The sequence below is a fragment of the Cyrtonyx montezumae genome, unplaced genomic scaffold (assembly GCF_038088225.1).
Source record: "Cyrtonyx montezumae isolate F1298 unplaced genomic scaffold, pur_monq_1.0 scaffold_8, whole genome shotgun sequence".
Taxonomy (NCBI): Eukaryota; Metazoa; Chordata; class Aves; order Galliformes; family Odontophoridae; genus Cyrtonyx; species Cyrtonyx montezumae.
The window spans coordinates 91,176,753-91,201,013 of NW_027072089.1; the positions used below are offsets into that span (position 1 = coordinate 91,176,753).

The 24,261-nt window shown below is 37.6% G+C and overlaps 1 protein-coding gene and 1 long non-coding RNA gene across 9 annotated transcripts in view; both read left to right on the plus strand.

Annotated features, from left to right (window-relative positions):
* The window catches only part of EZH2 (enhancer of zeste 2 polycomb repressive complex 2 subunit), a 53,841-nt gene that overhangs the window by 15,837 nt on the left and 13,743 nt on the right, over positions 1 to 24,261 (plus strand). For 6 of the 8 annotated variants that reach the window (XM_065753021.1, XM_065753025.1, XM_065753026.1 and 3 more), the window contains 8 exons: positions 225 to 348; positions 852 to 980; positions 3,918 to 4,034; positions 5,611 to 5,731; positions 7,548 to 7,688; positions 8,253 to 8,355; positions 8,859 to 9,022; positions 20,106 to 20,197. In XM_065753021.1, coding sequence (XP_065609093.1) covers positions 225 to 348; positions 852 to 980; positions 3,918 to 4,034; positions 5,611 to 5,731; positions 7,548 to 7,688; positions 8,253 to 8,355; positions 8,859 to 9,022; positions 20,106 to 20,197 — 991 coding nt within the window. The remainder of the gene's footprint in view (positions 1 to 224; positions 349 to 851; positions 981 to 3,917; positions 4,035 to 5,610; positions 5,732 to 7,547; positions 7,689 to 8,252; positions 8,356 to 8,858; positions 9,023 to 20,105; positions 20,198 to 24,261) is intronic. The other 2 variants (XM_065753022.1, XM_065753028.1) reach the window with 2 other exon arrangements.
* On the plus strand, positions 986 to 1,990 carry LOC136059125 (uncharacterized). The gene is made up of 3 exons (XR_010623191.1): positions 986 to 1,395; positions 1,748 to 1,895; positions 1,931 to 1,990. It is a non-coding gene; the product is annotated as an uncharacterized LOC136059125 (long non-coding RNA).

The following is a 24,261-nucleotide window of genomic DNA, read 5'->3' on the forward strand; positions in this document are numbered from 1 at the left end:
GTTAATTTGTAACTAAAATTACTTTTTTCAGTGTCTATCACTTAAGTATGAGAGGGTTGTTGTTTGGATTGGGATGGTATTTGAAATGCCTGATTGGGAATAAAAAAAAAAGATATAATAGGCATTAAAGAAATATCTTTGTCCTGGCTTCTCCATCACTCTAGCTTCCTTTGTAAGCAGACAGGCTGGGTTTGCTAGGACTAATATGACACTGTCTCTTACAGGCTAATCATGGGTCAAACAGGAAAAAAAACTGAGAAAGGACCAATTTGTTGGCGAAAACGTGTAAAGTCAGAATATATGAGACTGAGGCAGCTCAAGAGATTCCGACGTGCAGATGAAGTAAAGGTATGGAATATTTTGATTCTTTTGTTAAAAAAATTTATTCTGATAAGAGTTGTTAAAGTATTGAGTTACTCTCAAAGTTGTTCTGCATTTAACACCTGCAATAGCAATTTCATGAAATATTTTGTCAACATACTAAAAAGTTGTTTGAACTCTATTCTTAAAAGTAGATTCATTAAATTTGTATGTGATTGAATCAACCATGCTAAGTATCAGAAGAAATTGAAGAGCAGGTACGGCAATTTGTTTAGCCACACACTCTTTCCTAATTCCATTTAGAATTTAATTCTGTGCTAAACCTTTAGATCTCTAACTGTGAGAACTTGTTTTCAAAGAAGGTGATAATGAAATCTACTGAGCCTGACTACATTTAAACAAAACTTGAATAGTTCAATGTTGAAGCTTGTTTTAAACTGTTTGCATTTTTAGTAGATGTAATTTCTTAAGATCTTAGCAGGTGAGTCTTCAGCTTAATTGTAATGTTCACGATTGTGATTAACTTCTAGAGTATGTTTAATTCTAATCGTCAGAAGATACTGGAAAGAACAGAAATCTTAAACCAAGAGTGGAAGCAACGTAGGATACAGCCTGTACACATCATGACTTCTGTGAGCTCTTTGCGCGGGACCAGGGAGGTTGGTTAACATGTGTTGTGGTAATTCCACTTACAAGGTTGTTGGCATGTTTTTGTTTGATTACCTGGCAAGTTGGTTGCTCTTTCTTTTTCAGCTTTACGTGACTTCTCAGAATAATAGTTTTCTTATAAGTAAAGGAATAATTCATTTGTGTTCATTAGATGACTTTTATCTGGAAAGCAATAAATAAATAGCAGTCTGCATAGCTTTGAGCAACACAGAAGTCTGAAACTTATTTGGATTGTACTTCAACATCCCTTAATTGTTTTGCCTTACTGATGTTGGAAGTCTAATCTTAATCCCGGTTGGAGTTGATCACCAGTGGTACAAATGAGTAGATACTGTGGTTCTTATTAAGTTAAAACATATGAAAGCTGTGAATGCAGCTATTTGAATAAATCTAGTTTATTCTAATGTGAGGTAAATAACTCCCAAGGATGGTACTTCACAAAGAAATAGTAAAGATGATGGTATATTTTGAGTAGTTTATATAGATAGTATACAAATAATACAAAAGAGAAGATGGCTCACATTCAGGATGACAAGGCTCACAGGGGACTCCACATGGGAGAGATCTCTGAGAAGAAATCCTTTTCTGGTGGTGGTCAGCCCTTAAATGGGGTTTGGGAGAGGTGGAGCCAGGCTCCACCCCTTCCACTCACACAGGTATATCACCTCCACCTGTGGCCCCATGGCTGACTTGGTGCTTACCTCAGGTGGCCAATCAGTGGTTCAGGCCATGATTCAGCGGTTCCCATACATCTAAGTAAGGTCCTTTAAACTTGTACTTTCTGTACAGCTCTGATTGCAGCCAGCTTGGGTGTTCAGATTGGTAAGTTAGTAGCTCCCCTGCAACTTCCAGTTTTAAGTGGAGGTTCAGTTTATCTTATGTCAGTTGTACTTCAAACTAAGACAGTTTGAAGGTCCTTCGCGTGTAATAATCTGAAAAGTTAATTCCTTTTCAGTAGGACAACAATGAAGATTTCACTGTGAATAGGCTTAAAAAAAAATCAAAAAAGTCACATCTTTATATTGAATGAAATCTGTCAGATGTACGTTTTCAAAATTTTTTTAGAGAGAAGCTGGTGTTGTGTTTATCAGGAAGGTGCATTTGTGTGCTTGACTATTTTCTTTCAAGCGTGCTTGAATGTGCAATTACTCACATTCAGCTGTACATCTGTTATATGGCACTGTAGGATCACAACTTCTTGAAAACAGGTATGCATACTTTTTTTGATAGTGAAAGATCATGTCTTGCTGTTCCTCTTCTTCTTAATTTTTTTTTTTTTGTAGCCTGGCTTGCTACTTTGATGTTAATAATCTATGTGAATTGGTGGGGCACACTAATTACTGTATTAAAATGTAGTATGTCTTATGAATTGGAAGAACTCCAATGCTTGATTTATGATTACCATAATTTATAGTAGGGTGCTTTAAAAGATAATTTAAACATTTTTTCTTAAAATGTTGAATTTCTTCATAGTTATATAGATCACTGGCTGGTACTGTTACCTGACTGAAAGATTTTGATAAACTTCATGATTTTGATTAAGACTGTGGTGACACAGGATGTTTCCAATAGTTAGTCCAGTGTCAACCTTATTATGTTCTATGGTAAGCTAATGAATATCTAGCTGAGTTCTGTACTTAAACAAGGGAAACAGAACTGAGACACACTCCTAAATGCATTGAGTCACATATTTGGAAGTGGAAGTCTCAGGTGGACAGTAAGCTAAAAGTAATTTTTTTTTTTTAAGATGAAAAGTTTACTAGAAGGCTGCTAGATAGAAAGTAAAACATTAACCAAAAGTTAACGTGCCTACAGACCTTATATCTTAAACAAAGCAAATATCAAACAAACCAAGAAACAATAACAACCACAACAAAACAAATCTAGCTTTTGTCATTCTACTGGGTACTGTCTGTATTCTGTTTGTTATATTACTTTGTATATTTCTTTAGAAATGTGTTCATCTTTCCCTTCTGGAAAGGTGAAAACTTTCTTGTCTCCACTTCCATGTTTCATTTCAGGTAGCTGTCTGAGCTATTGTAAACATAGTTTTACCTAACACCAGATCTTCTTTGCAGTTTCCCTACTGTTGTATTTTCCTATCTGCTTTTGTTTGTAACTTTTCTTGGAGATTTCCTTATGTGTTCCTCAAATATTGGAGAAGAGCTGATTTATTATCTGTTGAATAGACTGGAGAATAACCCAGAAATTATTTGTATTTCTGTGACATGTCTGGCCTTTTGGAGGCTGCATAAATCTCCAAAGAGAAAGTAGTCCCACTGCTGAGAAGGATATGTCCTGAGTTGCATATTGAGAGGATCTTCTTTTTTTTCCCCTCTATTTTTTATGAGCAGTAAGCATAATCAAAGATCTGAGGATAGGATAAAGATAAGCAGTCAATAATAGGGAAGAAGGGCAGGAGTTTAACAAGACACATGGAACATCTGTTTCCATAAGGCATCTTGATGGCATTATATTTTATTTTTTTACATACATCATACATGATTTCTGCAGTGAACTGATCCAAAGCCAAAGGAATTTAACTGCCTCTTGGATGGCTTGAGTAAATAGACTAAGACCAGTGTAACAGCAATAAGTACTAAATCTCCTCTGAAATACCTGAAATAGCTTAAACTGGAGACCGAATAGTTTGAGTAAAATATTAAATACAGCCGTTTTACTATTATCTGAAGAAAAAGCCCACCATGATCTATTAATGAAGGTACTAAACCAGAAATAATTGCTGCAACTTTTTTCCTTCTAAACCTGTTCTTCTTACTAAGCCCTGAAAATCTTAATTCATTTTTGAAGGTGGATCTGGCTGATTGTGATAAACACTTTGTTTGCTGTAGAGTATACTTCCTTAATTTTTATTTATTTTTTTCTGAAGTAGCTATTGTAAGTGTAACTTCAACCTCTTATTTCAGTGTTCTGTTACCAGTGACATAGATTTTCCAAAACAAGTAATACCACTAAAGACTCTCAATGCTGTTGCTTCTGTGCCTATAATGTATTCTTGGTCACCCCTTCAACAGAATTTTATGGTAAGTTTAAAAAGGTGATGTGGGAAGAAATATGGGTGAAAAGGGAGAAACTTAGTTTTAGAGATGAGTAGGAAGTATAATTAATTGCAAACTAAATCTGTATTTTCAATGGTCTTCTGTATCTCTAAAACTCTGCTTTAAAGTGAGCCTTAATGACAGGTGCCCAGTTGTATTGCATTTTAGAAATGTAGATTTGAGTGTTCATGTAATGAGAAACATTTTCTGAGAGAGATCAATATTCTTATCTAATATAGTTGAAGAATATACCCGTAGCAGAATAATTATTTTAATGGAATAGAAAATATAATCCTGAGTTAGTCTTCTCATGTAATGGTGATCTTAGGAACCTGAGTGTAGCCTTTTCTGTTAATTAGATTTATTGTTATATAGAAGTCTTCATGTTAATTTTCTTGTATAGATGTTTGACTTATTTGAAAAGGTTAACTTATTAAAGTCTTTGTCACAGAATTTTGTACACAGCGGCTTTTGTGGAAATGGTTATTCCAGTATTCGCAGCAAAGTGATTTAAATGACCAGTTTTATCAGTATGTTCCTAGTTCCTCCACTTTTTTTTTTTCTACTGGCTTCCTATTTGTCAGTATCTTGGTATTTTGTCCTGCTGAAGAATCATGATCAGCAGGAAAGTTTGTATTTTTTTTCCTAAGAATAGAAGGTTCTTTTGAAATACTGGAAGATGCAGCTGAGTATCAAGATCTATAAATTCTTTATAGACAAAACAAAACTGACAGTGGCATTTGCACTGAATTGTAAGGCATATTTCTGTGCTATCTGTTTAGACAACTTGAACTTAATGTGATATAGAAACACACTTTGTTATATATTCATAGATACATTAGGTTGGAAAGGAACTATAAGATCATCTAGTCCAACCATCCTCCTATCACCATCCCTACCCACTAAGCTACTAAACCAAATCCCTTAGCACCTCATCTAAACGCTTCTTGAAGAGATAAGGAAGAAATCAAAGGGTTGTTTCTGTCACATATTGCTATGGGAGGGAAGCAATGAAGGGAGAATGAATTTACCAGTATAAGCCTGCCAAAGCTAGGTAGTTTGTTATGCTTCTACAGTAGAAGCTTTGTTGGATCACAGTGCAAACCTAAATGCTGGGAGTTACTGTCAGTGCTTCAAGCTAGTCACAACTGGTACAAAATAATGCTGAATAAAGATGGAGGTTTGGTTTATTTAGTGAACTTTGAATATGCTGAAATGATGAAGCCAATTTAGCTGTGATATCTAGACATGTGCAGATTGTGAAAATATCAAAACTGACACTGCCAATTGGACGTGAAACTTAAAATTGTTTGATCATGTTAGGAGGAAGTTTTTCACTCAGAGGGTGATGATGCCCTGGAAGAGGCTGCCCAGGGTGGTTGTGGATGCACCATCCCTGGAGGTGTTCAAGATAAGGCTGGATGTGGCTCTGGGCAGCTTGGTCTACTGCTTGGTGACGCTGCCCACAGCAGGGGATTGAAACTAGATGATCTTTTAGGTCCCTTTCAACCCAGGACATTCTGTGATTCTATGATGAGGATTCTATATCTGTTGTTACTAGGTAGAGGATGAAACTGTTTTACATAACATTCCATATATGGGAGATGAAGTGCTTGACCAGGATGGTACCTTTATTGAAGAACTGATAAAGAATTATGATGGGAAAGTACATGGAGATAGAGGTGAGCCCAAACACATAGGTATACTAATCACTTCTTCCTACTTAAATAATTGCTGTCAGTTTTTTTTTTTTATTATGGCCTGATGCTTTCCTGTTGCAGCAGTATTTTTAGAATTCCTTCTCTATGTAAGTATCGGGTGTAACGGGGTCTATTTAAATCTATTAGTTTTTGTAAAGCTGTTGAGTATTTAAGTAATAGCATAGAGAAACTGAATGCGTATTTTTTCTTCCTGAGGCCGTAAAATGTTTCTTCGTAATTCCTAGGTTTAACACTGAGGATTTTCTTGTCTTCAGTGTTTAGACCTTTGAAATGTAGTGGTATAATGTTCTGATGTATGCCCTACCTTGTGGAAAGTGGCAGGAGAAGCATGCAAAACTGATTATGACAACACTTACAAATGTAATTCAGTAGAACAACCTTTTCGGTTTTCTTCTCTTGTGTTCATTGTGTTAATACCTACTTTCATTAGTTATCATGAATTATTTGCGGTGTTAAAAACATCAATTGTATAAATCAAATTGAACAAAACTGTCCAGTTGGTACATATGCTCTATGCATATATATTCACAAGTGTCTTTTTCCTTGAATCAGTAGATTCTGTATCCACTCAGAATGACTTACGCAAGCCTAAGCATTTAGCATTGCTTATGGAAGTTAAGCCTGTAATTCAGTACAAAATACTTGATACTATACCAGTCTTGTTGGTTTACACCAGGCCTTTGGATAGCTGTTATCTTTATATTTCTTGAAGTACCTGATGATTTTTGCCTTTGGATATTATTATGAATTTACTAATGGTTGCTTGCCTTGTCAGATAACTGATTTGGTCGAAATGTTGAAATTACTAGTAAATGTATTCTCTTACTGGTTTTACCTATTATTAAATGAATCTGTCTTTTCATTTTCCTGAAAACTAGTTTTTTTCATTATACCCATACACAAAGAACTTAAATGCCATAAAAATCTGTAATCCAGAGACATGTTCATATAAGAGCCAGCATTAGAAAATATTTCTGTAATTATACTTCTGGTAGGAATATTCATACTAACCAGTGTGTATATTGAGAGTTTTGTTTAAAACATCCAGGTGATGTAACTGCCTGCTTCTGTTGTTTACTTAAGGATAAATCCATTGGCTTCCTACGAGTTTATATGTACACCTTCTGTTCAGGCTCAGAAGTATAGTGATAAACAGTACAGTTCCTACATGGTTCAGTTATTTTTTGAAAAGTAGCTTTAGTAAGTAACAGCACTAAGTACAGTTTTTCCCTGTCTTCAAATTTACATTTTTGTCCATTTATAATGCCCTGTGTATTTCTGAGCAAATAAGCAGATACACAGTGTTGTATCCTTCACTTTTCTCATAATTCAGTTATAAACAAAAAAAATCTAGTGGAATCATTAATGGGGGAAGTAGATGCTGTGGAACTATCAATGAAAAATGTTTTTGGGGATTTTCTGGCTGTCTAAGGATAGCTTCGTAGTCTGCTTGCATGCATTGCCAGACTAGCTTAACCTAACCATGCTGGAATTAGAATTTGGTATAAAACCTCTTAGGCAATCTATTTAGTAGGCCTACACTTTTCTAAAAGAAAACTTTACAAATTTTTCTGCTCCTCTTCCCAGTTATCAGTTTAAAAAATAAACACCAAGTGTTTTTAATATTTCTTCATTCATACACTGAAACAAAGTAGAAAAAACACAATTGTTTTTTGTAAATTATAGGTTTTACCATAATCCAAGTGTAGAGAAGATTAAAAATACTTCATGTGCACCGTATGCTTTTTTGTTCACTCCCAATTTTGATGAATTTCAGAATGTGGATTTATCAATGATGAAATATTTGTTGAGCTGGTCAATGCACTTGGTCAATATAGTGATGATGAAGATGATGATGGAGATGACAATCCTGATGAAAGAGATGACAAGCAAAAAGATCGGGAAGGTAACAGGATGGGTATGTCTGTCTCCAGACTTTAAAAATAAGACCAAAAAACTCTTTTATTTAATCACGTGATAAATTTGTTCAAATCCTTCTACTTAATAGTTTTCAGATCTAAAGTAACATTTTTTTCTTCATTTTCTTTACCACTTAGTTCAAGAATTGCACAGAGAATACTACAGAAATTATTCTTCCAGTTTTCTTTCCCTACAATTAGAGACAGTCAAGTGCTCACAAATCAGTTGGGGATCTAAATATAGATCAAAGTCTAATAAATATTGCATTACTCCTCAGAAAATTGAATAATAACTGTTCTTAAGTAGGCAGTGTTCTGAATTGCCATCTCCATCTGCAGGTGAAATAACAATTTATATAAATTTTATTAGTGCTGTTCTGTCAGAGGGGAAGATCACTTTAAGGAATTTACTTGAAATTCTTAGTAATTTAGAAATAAAAAGCTTTGTTTCTTTTATTAGGATTTTGGCGAAGTTCCTCTTTTTCTGAATGCCTCCGAGGTAGCAAAGGAGCAGGGAAATTATTTATTTATTTTTCCCCCAAAATGTTTTCTTGCTTTCACAGAGAAAGAAAGTCACCCACCTCGGAGGTTTCCATCCGACAAGATATTTGAAGCCATTTCTTCAATGTTTCCAGATAAGGGTACAGCAGAAGAATTAAAAGAGAAGTAAGGGCATTTTGTATGTTGCTGGTTTACATTATGAAATGAAGATTCCATGACTTCATTAAATACTAGTTGATAAGGAATCTTTTCCCACCCCCTTAAGAATGTCCTAGCTTCTGTAGCAGTTGTATAGCTTCCATAAGTGGTATTCAAAGGGAGTTAGATGTTCTCTCTAGCTGAGTGGAACAATGAAGAGAGGTTTATCAATCTTTCAAACTAAAGGAAAAAAAAAGTGAGTGCTTGCATATGATTTAATAATGTCTTTTGTTAGTAAGTAATGTATATGAGAAGGTGACGTTAGGAAGGTATGCGTTTTCTTTCTTAAACAATTTTATATTAATGAATCTGGAAATAATAACTTGTTATACTATTTGCTGATGAACAGACAGTTACCTTTCCTACAATTTTGAAAAATTTGTTACTGAAAACACATAGTGATACTACAGTCAAAAGTTACTTTGGTTTTTATTATACTGAATAAGAAACTTGTATTTCTTTCTCTTAAGATACAAAGAACTCACTGAACAGCAGCTTCCAGGAGCTCTTCCTCCTGAATGCACACCAAACATAGATGGACCAAATGCTAAATCTGTTCAGAGGGAGCAAAGCCTACATTCTTTTCATACACTCTTCTGTAGGCGCTGTTTTAAGTATGATTGCTTCTTACATCGTAAGTACAATTGTATTTTGCTTGTATCTCTTGCTTTTTGCAAGTCAGGAAACTTAAAAGAACCATGAGATGCAGTAGAGAGAGAAGTAAAAACAGCATTATCACTAAAGTTTACAAAAGAGACTTGTCCATGTTGACGTTACTTTATGGTAAAAAAACTATCTAGCTTTGTACCTGTTAAAGTGGTTTGTTATCCTTTTTGCATTTAGCAATTCTTATAGAATTCCTGGTTTAGACCAGCCTGTGATGTTATTTCTCTTTATATGGTCTTCAAGAAAACTGCCTTTTTTGTTTGATTGGGTTTTTTTCCCCCACTACAATTATACCTATGCAGTTTCTGCAGAGGAACAGTTTCTCCATAAAAATATCTGGTTATTTAGCAGAATTGCTTCATCTTCCAGGGAGAATGAATATCAATGAAGTTTTATCTTAAGTTCTCTTAGGTTACTTTCTAGCCATGTTCCATTTACCTGGTGGTTTGAAGAATAGTTTTGGACATTTGGATTTTAGCAACTGTGATATCCTTTCCACTGAATTCCTTCTACATTGCCCCATTCTTCTGGGGAATTTAATGAGAACTTCAGCTTTTACACAAATTTTCATTTGCCAACAGTGAAGAATAAGATTCTGTACTGCTATCCTTTCTCTGAGAACAGTGTCAAGTGTAAAGGGAAACCTAACAGTCAAAGATGAAGAGGTTTGGACTTGTAGTTCTATTTTGAATAGAGGGCGTTACAGTATTCATTTTCTCTTCTGACTTTACTGCTCCAATGTGTATTAAACTGAGTATATGTGCATGTTTATCTGGAAACTTTTGTTCTTTGTCAGCAGCTCCTTGTCCAGCCCACATGCATTCTGTCTGTATTTGTATTTCCTGCTGGAGGCTTTGTACAGTGCTGCTTCTTTTGGGTATCTCTTATTTGCCTTTTAGTTTAAAGAGGTTGTGGAGATATGGTCAGATGGGAAGGGAAGGGGGAATTTTTAGTTTCATCAGCGTTTGTGTCTCTTGGGTTAGTTAGTTTCACTTTCTCCCTGTATTCCATTGGCAGGTTTTGCCTGAAACTACATACAGAGAAGCTTTGTCCAGCCATCTTCAACACTGTGTGTCCTATTAAGGTGTAGGTACTGTTTAAAAGTGTCATAGTTGCCTGGGTGACTCATTTCAAGAAGTGCTCTGTGTGGAGCCTTGGTCTGTAGGACAGGAAAGTGAAGCTGTGTGCTACCTCTTGGCATATCTGTTAGTAGATAGCTATTGGTAGTGTCAGTCATCTACCAGGGAGTTTGAATGTCAGTCTAAATTTCTTATTTAAAAAGCATTTTTATTTTTAAGTCAACAAGAAAGGAATGTTCAGACGTAGTGAGAATAAACTTGTTGCAATAGCATTTCAGATGGCTTTAGATATTTCTGCAGCAGTGTTGCTGGTTTTTTTTGGGGGGGGCATTTTTCTTACTATTTTCAGAAAGTTGGAGTTTTCTACTGCTTATGTAGATATATCTTTATATATTTTTACCTTTTCTAGTTATTTTTGAAGCTTTTTAGAAGGAGAACTGAACAAATGTAGGTGCATCCCTGCAGGGACAGTGAACTTATGGATGTACAAGTTCTGAGAGAGCTGGCAAATATGATTGTGAGGCCACTTGGAGAAGTGCCTGGAGAGTAAAGGAAATGTCACTTCTATCTTCAAAAAGCGCAGGATGGACAATGCAGAAAACTAACCTAGGTCAGATTTACATTGATGTCTGGGAACACAGAGCAACTAATCCTGGTATGTATTTCTAAGGCACACAAAGTCAGCAGTTCTCAGTATGGATTTATCAAGGGGAAGTTGTGCTTAACCAACCTGATGAGTTTCTATAGTAAAATGACTGGACTAGTAGATTAAGGAAAAGCAGTAGGTGTTGCCTTGCTAAAGTCCAGATGGACATTTAATAGCGTCTGCCATAGGATTCTCACAGAGTAGCTGTTGAAGTGTTGGCTGGATGGTCAGGCTGTGAGGTGGCTTGAAAATGCTGGATATCTGGACCTGGAAGGCAGCAGTGCAAAGTCTAGTTGGAGTCTGGTAATGAGCACAGTACCCTAGGGGGGTGAACAGAATCACCAAGGTTGGAAAATTACCTACAAGATCATCCAGTCCAACCTGTTACCAATAGCACTCCCTAAACCACATCCCTCAACACAACATCCAAACATTCCTTGAACACCTCCAGCGATGATGGCTCCACCACCTCGCTGGGCAGCCCATTCCAGTGCCTGACCACTCTTTCAGAGAAGTAGTATTTCCTAACATACAGCCTGAATCTCCCCGACATGATGGTATGCTTTCCCTAGGCTTTTGATGGAACTGCTGTACTAGGTCCATCAACTCATTATCTGCATATGGGTGAGCTGTCACATGCAAGCATGTTTCATGCAAGGATGGTTGGACTAGATGAGCTTATAGGTCCTTTCCAACCTTATGAACTTATGAACTTCAGCAGGGTGGCATTGGTCAGGAAGCAACCCTGCCAGTTGATCTTGTACTTTCTTTGTTTTCTGAGTTATAATTGAGCAGATCTCAAAGGAATCTATCATAGATGGAGCTTTGAGATCCAATTTAGAGACCTTGTCCTCTGAGGTACCCAGGTCCGCTACCTCAGGGACCTGAGTGTCCTTGACTGAAATGCTACGTATTTACCTTGTTGGGGCATTTAGTCCTGTTTTTTTGGTTGTTAACGAGCCCAATTGCTGCTCTGATTTCTCGATACGGTCTCTTAATAGTGTGTTCTTGGATTCTGTGTTATTTGTTACTTCCAGTTCATGTAGCGCCATTACCAGGGGCCAAGCCACAGCAGATGCAGCTAGTCAGTGCTTTTTTGTAGTAAGTACACCCTTATCTAAACCGTGTAAATAATCTGTTAAACGAACCAGAGAAGGAGAAACAGTCCCCATAACCCACAGGGGTTCCTGTTTTTCGACAATAGTGGCTAAGCCATAGTAGGGTGATTCTGTAAGTCCAAGGATTTAACCTGGGAGCATATTTTCCAGGGAGGGTAACGTTCTTCCCCCTGCCCCATTTTAAGATATTCTAAATGAAAGTCATATCCATTCATGATTTTTCTTTTTTTTTTCTCAAGCCTTCCTGGCTCACCAATTGTAGGATCAATAACCTGAAAGAATGGTACTTACTGAAAATAATGGAGGAGGATGATATATTTTGTATGGCTTATCCAGATGGTATAAAGACAATCAAGCAAAGCATTGTATAACCTTTCTTCCTGTAGCATGTCCCCCATATTCTCCCTTTGTTTTATTTATTTTATTTTAATTTTTGAGGTATATGCAGCTCCATTGTCATGCACGTATTTGAGATGTCCAAATTAATGAACATGAATGACATCTGTTTGCCATAGCTGAAGAGGTGCTGTGCCTTGGGGATTTGTCCCTATTTCAGGCAAAGGGACGACTGCCTGGCAGTCTAGGCATATTAGAATAATTTTATGGACTTGGTCCACTGTCAGTTGGAATTGTTTCTCTAAGGCTCTCCTATTCTGATGGAGAAATTGATGGGAAATTTCGTGCCTATCGAAATAGTTGAGGCATAGCAAAGGCTGCTATGGCTTGATCAGCCTTATGGTTGTCCTCAGTTAATGGACCAGGCAACGCAGTGTGTGTGATGCATAATAAAATAAGGGAGAGTATGGTGAGAGACATAGTGCAAAACTTGCTTGAGCCGTGCAAAGAAAACAGGGTTGTTAACTTGCTTAAAAAAGGTTCAATTTGCTGAATGATACTTGCAGCATACAAAGAATCAGTTATTATATTGATCTTTTGCTTTATTAATCTTTTTTTTGAAAAAATTTGAAAGGTTCAATGCACATCCAACTGCCATTGCATAGCAGTTGCATTCCAGAGAACCACTGCTTGGTATGTCCTGCCAGGGCCATCTGTAAATACAATAACAGTATTAGGTATTGGAACATGGGAAAGTAAAACATTTATAGGACAGATCACTCAAATTATGCAGTAACTGATGTTTGGGGTGATGAGCAGAGATTTGTACTATAGTTGCAATCTGGATCAAAAGCTTGTACAATTTGCAAACAATGTCAACCTCGCTGTATTAGCATTGCAAATGTCTCTTCTTGTTCTGCTGCTGTTAATGTATCGTCCATGCAATGGTAAATAGGGATGGGAGGTCTAGACTTCTGTGCTGGTTGTAATGCATTTGCCACAGTCAGTTGGCATATTGCTAGGCTATTAAGCATTCCTTGTGGTAAAACAGTCCAGTGATACCTTTGAGAAGGCTTTGCTGGTTAATGTCAGCATCTATAACTCCCAGTAAAATAAAAAGTTCCATCCATGTAACAGAAGAACGTCCTAACAAGAGGGCTCTGTGCCTGTTGTCTAGGGGACCCGTGATAGCTGCTGGGATAAGTCATGTTGGTATAGGTCAGTATCACTGACGAGGCAGTGACCGCATCCACTCCTGCGCTGCTGGTGGTAGCTGGTCTCAGTGTGGGCAGCAGTGGAGTGGCTTGTGATGGGGGGAGATATGGAGAGTAATAACAACTGCAGCATGCCAATCACCATCAGTAATGGCATCCCATACTACACCAGACCATTGTCTAAGGAGATTAGAACACAGTGGAGAAGGGGCATACAACAAAATGGATAGGGATGGTACTTCTCCATTTTCTGAATGAATCGGGGCTTTCTGGAGGGGAGAAACTGTCACCAGTTCTGCTGTCAAGTGCTCTGTTTCCTCTCTTTTACATTCGCCCTGTAACTTCAAATCCTCTAGTCTCTCAATCACATCCTTAAACAGCTTTGAGAATGCTGAGGAATTCAAAGAATCATCGCCTTCCGGGAACGCACTTTCCAAACCCTTAGATGAGTCTTTTTCTTCCTCTTCTTCCTCTGTCACTTGTTCCACCTGCTCCTTACAGTTTTTGTTCTGTTTTCACAACCTTCAATGCATTAATCACCTCTCTTCAGACTTTTCCTAAAGGCCTGAGCCTTTTTTTTCCTTCCCAGCCGCCCACAATTGTTGATTCCCAGAGATTTCCTACTTCGTGCCATTCTTCAGGGTTAAATAATAATGGCATTTGAATGCACTTTTCATGCTCCTATGTCCGTATTACTAGGGCTTGCAAAGACACCTCAAGCCCTCACTTAGCGAGGATAGTTGATAGGAGGTTGATAGCAGCATCCTCTTCCCATAACAGCTGCTTACCTACAGAGACTTGAGCTGGCCGCTGCTTGATTTCCAGACTGCCCCAAGCAAGTCTTTCTGGACTGCAACCATCAAGTCCACTTCTGCCCTTGCTGATCTGCTGGGTCCCAGTTCCTCATGGAGGTTTTGGACCTTCTAGACCTGAAGTCTATTTGGAGTTGGAAGTCCCGATGTCCTGAGCCTGCCAGACTTGAAATCTCTGGCGTCCCGTCCCTGTTTGGATGCCACTTGTGGCAGACAGCAGATGAGTAATCATACCTACTAATGCAGTTAACGGTGATCCTCAGTTTATTTCTAATAGTGGCTTACATTTATACCGTTCTAGATTACAGCATTCACTGAAAATAGCCCACGCATAATCACAGCATCTGATTGGTTCACAGTATACAATCGTGCACCTGTTATGTTTGTTACAACTGTGTCATCTAGTTGTTACTTTAGGCGAAGCTGCTGTTTGTTACATTGTTTCATCAATTGTTTCATCTAAGTGTTACTCTAGCCGAAGCACCTTCTATCTGGTACATGCCTTTCTGCTGATTTACGGTTTATGTTCTGTTCTTCTCTTGTCCTACTTTTCATACAGTAGCAACCTTTATGGCAAGGATTTCTCACGCGTTCAAAAATCCCCTACACGGGATGATGGAGAACAGAGCCCCTTCATGATTAACACTGGGGAAGTAACTGAATCATGCAACTAGCCAGAGGGAAACCACAAGCTGGAGAGGTGGGCCAATAGGGACCTCACGCAGTTCAGAAAGTAGAAGTACACAGTCTTTATATGTGGGGAGAAGTAACCCTAGGCACAAGGACACACTGATGGTCACACAGCTAAACATTGGCTTGGTAGAAAAGGCCCTGGGAGTTATGGTGGATGCTAAGTTAATCACGTCAGCAATGGGCATTTGCTACATCAAAAGTTCATGGTGTCCTGGGCTGCTTTAGGCAAAATATTGCTGGTAGATTGAGGAAAGTGTCCTTCTCCTCTCCCTTGGCTTTGATATTCAGTTCTGGGCTCCTGGTACAAGAGATGCATGGAAATACTTGAAAGATATTAGTGAAGAGCCATTAAGATGATGAAGGGACTGGATTATCTCTCTTATGAGAAAATGCTAAGGGGTCTGGGAGTATTTCTTTTTAACAGAGAAAGCTCTAGGCAGGAACTGAAACTTAGATTACAGAAAAGATGAAGTCAGGCTTTTTCCCTTCTTGTACAATGATGGGGTAAGGAGAAACAAACTTCAGGTTTCTTCTTAACGTTGGGAAGTATTTCTGTGCTGTGTGAGTGACTGAGCACTGGCACAGAGAGATTTTAGTTTCTCCCCTTGGAGAGCTTCAAAAGGCCATCTTGACATGGTTATGGGCAGACTGCTGTTGGTGGCCCTGCTTGGTCTGATTTAGACCAAATAGCTAGAAGAGTGATCTGGAGGCCCTGTGTGATTTATGGATCACATTTTGGTACCTGTTACTATGGGGAGTCTGGTGTACCTAGTCTTATAGGCACCAACTCTGTGAGGCTTTTTCTAGTACTGTAAAAGATGTGTTTATAGCGTTTTTCATTTTGACATATTCTTAAATGCTAGGACAGTCAACAGTAAATCTGGAGTAATGTCATTAGTCAACTGTAGGATATCAGTTCTTACATTAGCAGTATCATTTAAATGGAAAGCATTGTGTGTGTTCCTCTTCTGTTCGTAATCTTCAGATGGTGAATGGGGTTTATGCTAAAAGAATAATTGTTGCTGGTGATCCTTTAAACAAGTCAGTATTCTTTCCAAAGTGTTTTATGTTCAAGGCACAGTTTTAAGCTCTGCTTTGAGCTTAAAAAGGGCTAATCTTTAATTTCTTCAAATACTCTTGGCCTTTAGCCGAAAAAAGGAAAAATAGTATGGTGGCATTCCACAGTGAATTCCTCCATTCACTGTGGATCATTGTGTCAAGATATTATGGAGTTATCTGCAGTGATTATGCTCTTCATCAGAATTTGTGGTGCATTCATTGTTGCCAATTTAAAAAAGGAAAAATAAAAAATTGACCATTGCAAAAAGATCCCTTGAAGCTTTCTTTATGCATTCACTATGTAACTTTCATAGTGGATACTTACTGTAGTAAACTGATATTTCAGTCATCTTTCTCTAAAGACATACCCAAATCTCATCTCTACAATGATTAGTGGATTCCTTCTCCATTTTTTTTTTTTAATTTTCCTGTAGTAACACCGAAGACAGAAGATTTGTGTGCGAGTTTATCTGTTAAGAACTGAGAAAATTCAGCTTTTCAGACTTTTCACTTTCTGTGACATTTTAAGCCTTGTAGTCCAAATACACTGGATTCCCTGCTGGGGAATAAGACACTCATCAAAAGAAGACTAGAGTGGTTATCAGAAGGCTACAATGACAGATTACAGCATGCCTGCAACAATTTGACTAACGTAAAAACAAAGCTGATAGCATTTCTACTTGCACATTAATGAATTATCCATATGTTTTCCACTTGTAATTGCCAAGCACTTCAGGATGATATCCTGGCGTCTGTAGGTAATACTTTGGATTAATTGTCTTGGAGATATGGTGGGTTGCAGTAATCTGCTTTGAAAAGTAGGTTGAAAATTCTCTGGAGAAGGCATTGAGAAATTTATCTTAAATTAATACAGGAATTGTGTTCGTTCTAGTTTTGGTCTTCCCACTCTTGGGTTCTGGTTTTAAGATTATGTTTACTTTATATAGTTTCAGATCTTTTTTCTAGAAAGTTTGTTAAATATTGGAAAAATCTATCATTAGTTATTTAACATGTCAAGTCCCTTGATGAGCTGGCAATCCCTTTATGTGCAGGTGATGACATTACAGAAAAAACTTGTGTACCGACTTCATTTGCTGACAGCAAGGAATAATGCCTAAGTGTCTGGACTAACAAAGAAATTAGAAGAAGGAAAAATATCAGGTAGGGAGAATTTCCCAAATAGCTTGACTGTGAAGCAAATGTACTTTTCAGGTTAAGCTATTATCCATGTACTCTCATGAAAATATGAGAATTGAGCCCATTGGGTATGAGACAAGTAATAAATCACAAAGAATGGAAAACATACTCAATGGAGCAATTTTAGAATAAATTTGCTAAAATTATTAATTATGGAGTTTAGATATTTCAGAACTTATACAATGTTGTTCTCCATTTTGAAAAAGAAAAATTCTAATATTTGCAACATTCAGAATATAGCTATAAAAACAGTTTTATTCTTGTAGTGGTAATTTCTTTTGTAGCAAGCATTCCATATCCCTCACAACAGTTGTGATAGATTTCTGGTTATGGTGGTTAGTATTATATTATGTTGTGCATTTTTGAAATAGTGGTTTACAAGGTATGACTCTTAATTTAAATGTAAAATACAACATCTGTCTTTCTGGTTTAGAAAAGTCAAGGGATTTGTCTCTGCATTACAAATAATTTTTTTTTTTAATTTAATGGGAGATAAATTTTTAATAATCATTCATGTTAGGACCTCATAGACAAAAATAAGTATATTTATTTCTGCACAGTATAACAGACTGACATACATCATTGCTTACAGATGCAGAAGCACAGTTAAACATTTTTGCAAAATCCTTGTGGCATGAAGAGAGAGTAAAACAAGTTGATCTTGAATTAATAAAATGATACATTATGAAAATTTTAAGATGCAGTGTTGAAAAATGTTTTTTTTTTTCCCCTTCCATTTTCAAGTGGGAAGTTCCCATCATCTTGTTTCTTGAAAGCTGAATGATAGTGGGTTAACTTTTAAATGAGGAAGAAGCCTTACCTTACTTTACATGGAGAAAATATGAACAGTTCAAGGATATGTGAAACATATGTGACAAAACATACTATATAAAAACTTTTAAATAAATGTGTGGGAAGAGTGGAAGAAAAAATTCTAATACAGCCAGCACTATGCATGAATTACATTTCTGTACTTGCTTTTAATCAATTTTTACATTTCGATGTCAGTATGTGGTAAACTGAAGCTTTTTTGTGTTTGTCTGATTTATAGAGCATTTCTCTGGAAAAAAGGGTGTAACAATATAAATATTTAATTAAATATTACACCTTTTAAAACCCAGCCTTGGAAGAATACTTTGTTCCCCAAGATTCCTATGTGCTCTAGTCATTAATAGAGGCATAAAATCACAGAATTTGTCATGAGATTTGTACCAAATCCTCCCTGAAAGGAAGGAAATATGTAGTGATGGTTTTTAAGATGTCAGAGAAGTTCCCTCAAGAAGTACATGCACTGACTCACCTTCCCTGTTGGTGTCAAATCAAGTGCTTGAAGATGTATGTTTTACATCAGTTGCCTTGTGGATGTTGCTTGAAAAGGGAATAACTACTGTAAAAGTTCAGTCTTGAAGGCATAGTGGTGGATTATTATAGCAAGAAACCTCATGTCGAATTTAGAAATAAGTAGGAAAAGCTACGGTGGTGGTATACTGAAGGAGACAGATGCACGTTCATAAGAATCCTTCTTATGGATTTGTATGGGTTAAGAGGGGAGATATTTGTTTTTTCAGTTCAAGATATAGTACTTTGTATTCACTGGGTGATGAAAAACATAACTGTAACTTACAGTTGCTTAACTGCAACTCTGGTAAAAACTGTAACAAAAGTGCTTAGGATTAAAATATTTTCTGCCAGAAGTCTCTTACTCCTTCATGGAGTGTTATTGAACAGACAGCTAGTGCTGAGTCTTGCGTTTTTTTTTTTTTTTGTTGTTGTTGTTTTGTTTTTGTTTTGCTTCAGTATACTGACTACTTTTTTTTTTCTTGCAGTTATATAAGCTACTGTTACTGCATTTATGGTGGAAAAGTATTTATTGGTGGGATTTAAATATATATATAGAATTGTGGAAAACTAAGGATATTATTTTTTGAAATCTCTTAATGTAATTTGGGAACTTGAGTGTTATGTCCAGTTGTTATGTGACTCCAGCTGCAGATTTCCCAGGTTTTAGTTCAGTAGAGGATTCTAGAGAGTTCCTAATGCTTCCATAGGTTCATAGGTTCATTAGGTTGGAAAGGACCTACAAGATCATTCTTCCAGTGAAAATGTTCTGTTGAGAGATGAGCATCATATGTCAGAAGATCTGGTAGAGGCAAGCTCTGGGAGAAATATGACTTGGGAGCTTAGTCGCTCTGTAAAAGTGCTAGCATTGCATTTGTAATGTACCCGATTCTGCATCATTTTAAGACATTGATCTGCAACTTGAGTGCTTTACAAATTCCATCAGTATATGTGAGCAGATAAGTCTGCAACTTGCAGAGATCTAAACGTGGAGCTAACTCCTTTTTACCTTGCAGCTTGGTTAGAGGAATTGAACTCCTATTGCTTGTCAGCTTAGTTTTGGTGCTCATAAGTAATAGAGTAAAAATGATCCTAAGTACTTCTCGCTAACTAAAATGAAAAATGGTTTATTTACTTTGGTAAAATGTATGGAGTTGTTCTTTTTTTTTTTTTTTGATAAGGCAAAAATTGAACATGGGACTCTTACAGCTTGAGAGATGATCATTCATAGGAGAAGCTCTGAATAGTTCTGTTTTAACTTTGTAATATTAATCAGGTTTGTTCCATTTGTTGAAAGGCAAATATAGCAAGTCCTTAGCATGTGAAACAAATATAATGTTCATGGCCATGTAAATGGGCATATGCAAATTTACGCATCTACTTTCTTTTTAAGTCAGTTGTCTGCAGGTGGCATGTATCTTGAAGTTTTTCCATTTTTCTCATTCTTATGCTGTTCTTGGTAAAGTCTTGGTAAATCTTGTTTTTTTGATACTCTTTGAGGTTAGATATCTGATACATTTTTTATTTTAAGATCTACAAGTGTTTTCTTGTTTCAACAGCATTCCATGCAACTCCAAATACTTACAAAAGAAAAAATACAGAAACAGCATTAGATAATAAGCCCTGTGGACCGCACTGTTATCAGCATCTGGTAAGATAATTTTAAATGAACTGTAAGAATTCACTAAAGCAAGATTACTTGTAAGTACACCAAGCTGCACTTAGTATTATGATGTGCTATGTATATGAACATGCTTGTACCTGTGGGCTGCTGGAGTCAAATGTGTCATCTTCAATTTTTGTGTAAAAAGTGTTAATCACTAAATGAATGTTTGAGTAGGAAAATTTAACTCTGTTAGGTGTAGCCTGACATATTTGTAAGAAGGTAAGGTCATTATGTACTAATAATGTGTTGTTGCCATTATGTCCAAACTAGTAAAAAAAGCTGTATTTTACAGACCTAACTCTCTCATAAGTTGCCTATCAACTAAAAATTGGTCAGATTTATTTTGCTGAAGGAGGGTTATATCCACAGTCTTTGTTTGTAAGTGATTTAAACTAATAAGGGGAAGCAGCTTAAAAAAAAAACAAAAACACTCTCTCATAATTCTTCTAAATGAAATTGTGTGACTAATCTTCTAATCTAAAGGTATATATTATTACATTCCTTTCCAGTAGAAAACAAATTACCATACTTATGGTAAAATACTTTTGGTCTTTCGAAAAATGCAGAATGCTTATTGTTTAGGTGCCACATGCAAAAAGAGTTCTTGTGTTTTGGAGGGACTCTGGAATGTTTTCACTTCTGTCACCTAGGAAGATAGAAACTTATTACTGAATTATTTTTTTACTTGTCAGTGAAAGTGGAACTGAAATAATGACATATTTACTTGGTAAATATAGATTTACTCTAGTAACATCAGAAGGATTCATATTCATGATAGAAAACTTGAATGTGGTGAGACCTTTTTTTGCATCGATGTTATGGGTAAATGTCATGGTTTTATGATTTTCTGTTATTGCTATTGCACATTAACATAATGTAGTACATTGGGAGTTAAAGAGTTAATGCTCCAGTTCCATGGGTCACCGATAGCTCTGGGTACATCTGTCTCAGAAGAGATGATGATCTACGTTCCGCAGAGGACTTTGCATTTTCCATTTTCCGCTCAGAGGGAAAGTTAAGAACTTTGTGTGTCATGAGACACAGGCTCTTTCCCTTTCAGATCGATCCAGCAGTGGGTGCTCCCTAGCCATCTCGCTTTCAGTGTTTAGTGTAATATCTTTGTTTTTTCAGACACTGTCATTTTATTTGATTCATTAGCTTCAATTCCAATTATATTATATTATATTGTTATTTTGCATTCCAGTATCTTATTTAGTAAATTAGCTTTCCTCCTCTGATGCTGCTGTTTTGTTTTTAGGTCCATATCCCTTTTTCCCTTTCCTCCTTCCCCTTTCCTGGGTTGTGGGTCCCCTACCCCAATGGGGGGGGTACCAGCCTGTAAACCTTTGACCTGTTTGGTTCCCAGTGTAGGGCATCAGCTGCATTGTCTGGGTAGAGACATACTTTTAGAGCAAATCGCTCTCTGCTCTTGGAGAGTTTCATTAGAAAGCTCATCTGTACTGAATAAAACCTATGCTGTACTGAAAACATGGCCTTGAAGTCTGGGTGGACTGCCAATTTTTATGGGATATTTGTAAACTTTTTTGGGTGCTACCAGCTTCTTTTAGTAAAGAGAGAAAATCTTTCTCATTTAAAATTGCTCTTAAAGGCACTACATTTCAGGTTTTGGTTTTTATTTGCCTTTTAATGCTCAGAACATACTGGGGCTTAAGTTTGCCAGTCTGATCTATGGAGCTATAGGTATATATGATAAATTAAGAACTCTGTTGGCAATACCTACCTGGTTTTTGTATACAATGTGGCATTCAGTTCCAGAGCAAGCAACTCCAGAGGGAGTTGCTAATTCTACAGAACTTGGGATTTTTAAACAGTCTCCTGGTCTCTCCTTTGAATCCTTTATGCGTTTTTTGAATGCTCCTCTAATGATCATGGTGTCAGTCTCCCTGAATGTACTCCTCATCAGTATCTGTATTTATAAGATTTTGAGAAAGCCTTTCCCAAGCCAGAGAATACTGATTGGCAAGGAGTTTGGAGGGACTTGGGAGAGACTTTTGAGAAATGCGCATCAGAGGTGTCATGGAACTTTTCTCCTGAACACCTTCAAGATCCTGAGAACTTAAGCAGATTCTTGAGACAGTAGTGTTGCAGCTCATACAGATCTGAAGAGTCCCAAATTATTTGGGGTCTGGCTTATGCCTGTTGGGCTTTATTCAGTACTATCTCAGAGAGAGGCATAGAGTCTCTGAAATAGAGTGACAGTCTCCAGATCCAGAAAGAGTCTTCTAGCCAAGAAAAAGAATCTCCAGACTGAGCAAGAGAGTCTCTAAGCTGAGAAGGAAAGTCTCCAATCCAACTTAGATACTCTCCAGTTCAAGCGAGACATCCTCTAGTATGAGAAAGACGCCCTCCAGTCTGAACGGGACTCCCTCAGAACTGAGTGAGACTCCTACCAGTTCACAATATTCAGTTTCCAAACCGAACAATCCCATGTTCAGGCTCATTAAGTCATGCTTGAAGCTGAACTAAATTCTCTCTTATCTGAGTGAGACAGACTCCGAGATGAGCTAGAAAGAACATTGCAACTGACCCATCTGATCAACCACAGGCAGCACCAGAATTGATGTCAGTTGCCCTTGTAAGAGGATGGAAAATGAAAAGAATCTCCTCCTCCTCTTTCTTCCCTTCTAAGGGAGTTGAGAAAGAGGAAGCAAAAACTGTAAAAGAAGAGGAGGAAAGAGATCCGGAAGGAGGGCTGAGATCCCCAGTAAGATCACAGTCACCAAGGCCAAGGAGGATAGCAAGCCCTGAGAGGTTAGGAGGTGAGAAAGACATTGTCACCATTTAAGACAGAGACATGAGCTTTTTGGGGTGTAGTGGGCTTTTGGAGAATGCATGTTCCAAACTATAGCCTGATTGTGAGCCCCTTTTATCAGCTGACATGGATTAAATGATTTTGTATGGGGCACTGAGCAGCAGCAGGCTTTTGAGCAAATTAAGCAGGAGATAGCCCGTGCTGTGGCTGTGGAGCCAGTGCAGGTGGGACAGGATGTAGAGAACATCCTCTACACTGCCACTGGAAAGGAAGGTCCCACTTAGAGTTTGTGGCAAAGAGCCTCTGGAGAGAGCGGAGGCCAGCCCCTTGGATTCTGGAGTCAAGCATACAGGGGGGTCTGAAGAGTGCTACAGTCCAACTGAAAAGGAGATCTTAGCTGCATATGAGGGGGTTCAGGCTGCTTCTGAAGTAATCGGTACTGAAACGCAGCTCCTCCTGGCACCTCGATTGTCAGTGCTGAACTGGATGTTCAAAGGAAAGGTTCCCTCCACCCATCATGCTACTGATGCCACTTTGGAGTAAGTGCGCTGATTACACAACAAGATTGGACTGGGAACCTCAGTCATCCAGGAATCTAGAGGTGATTATGGACTGGCCTGAAAGTAAAAATTTTGGAACATCATCAGCAGAAGAGGTATTGTGTGCTAAAGAGGCCCCACTGTACAATGAATTACCAGAAAATGAAATTTGCCCTGTTCACAGATGGATCATGTTGTATTGTGGGGAAGCATCGCAGATGGAAATCTGCTGTGTGGAGCCCTACATGACGAGTTGCAGAGGCTACTGAAGGAAAAGAAGAATCAAGCCAATTTGCAGAGGAACCTATTTGGGCTGCTGAACTGTGGAAAGACATTGCTGCCTGAATAAAGAATATGGTTGCAAAGGTGCGTCGTGTACCCAAGAGTCAGGCTACTGAAGAACAACAAAATAACCATCAGGTAGATCAATCTGACAAAGTTAAGGTGGCTAAAGTAGACTTGGACTGGCAACACAAGAGTGAATTATTTCTAGTTCGGTGGGCCCATGAGACCTTGGGCCATCAGGGGGAGACATGTCATATAAGTGGGCTAGAGACTGAGGGGTGAACTTAACTAGGGATGCTACTGCACAGATTATTAATGACTGTGACACGTGCTGCAATTAAAACAAGCCGAGAGGATGTAATCTCTCTGGGGGTAAGGATGATTGCAAAAATTTAAATATGGGAAGGCGTGGCAGGTTGATTATATCACCTTGCTGCGAAGTCACAGTGGTA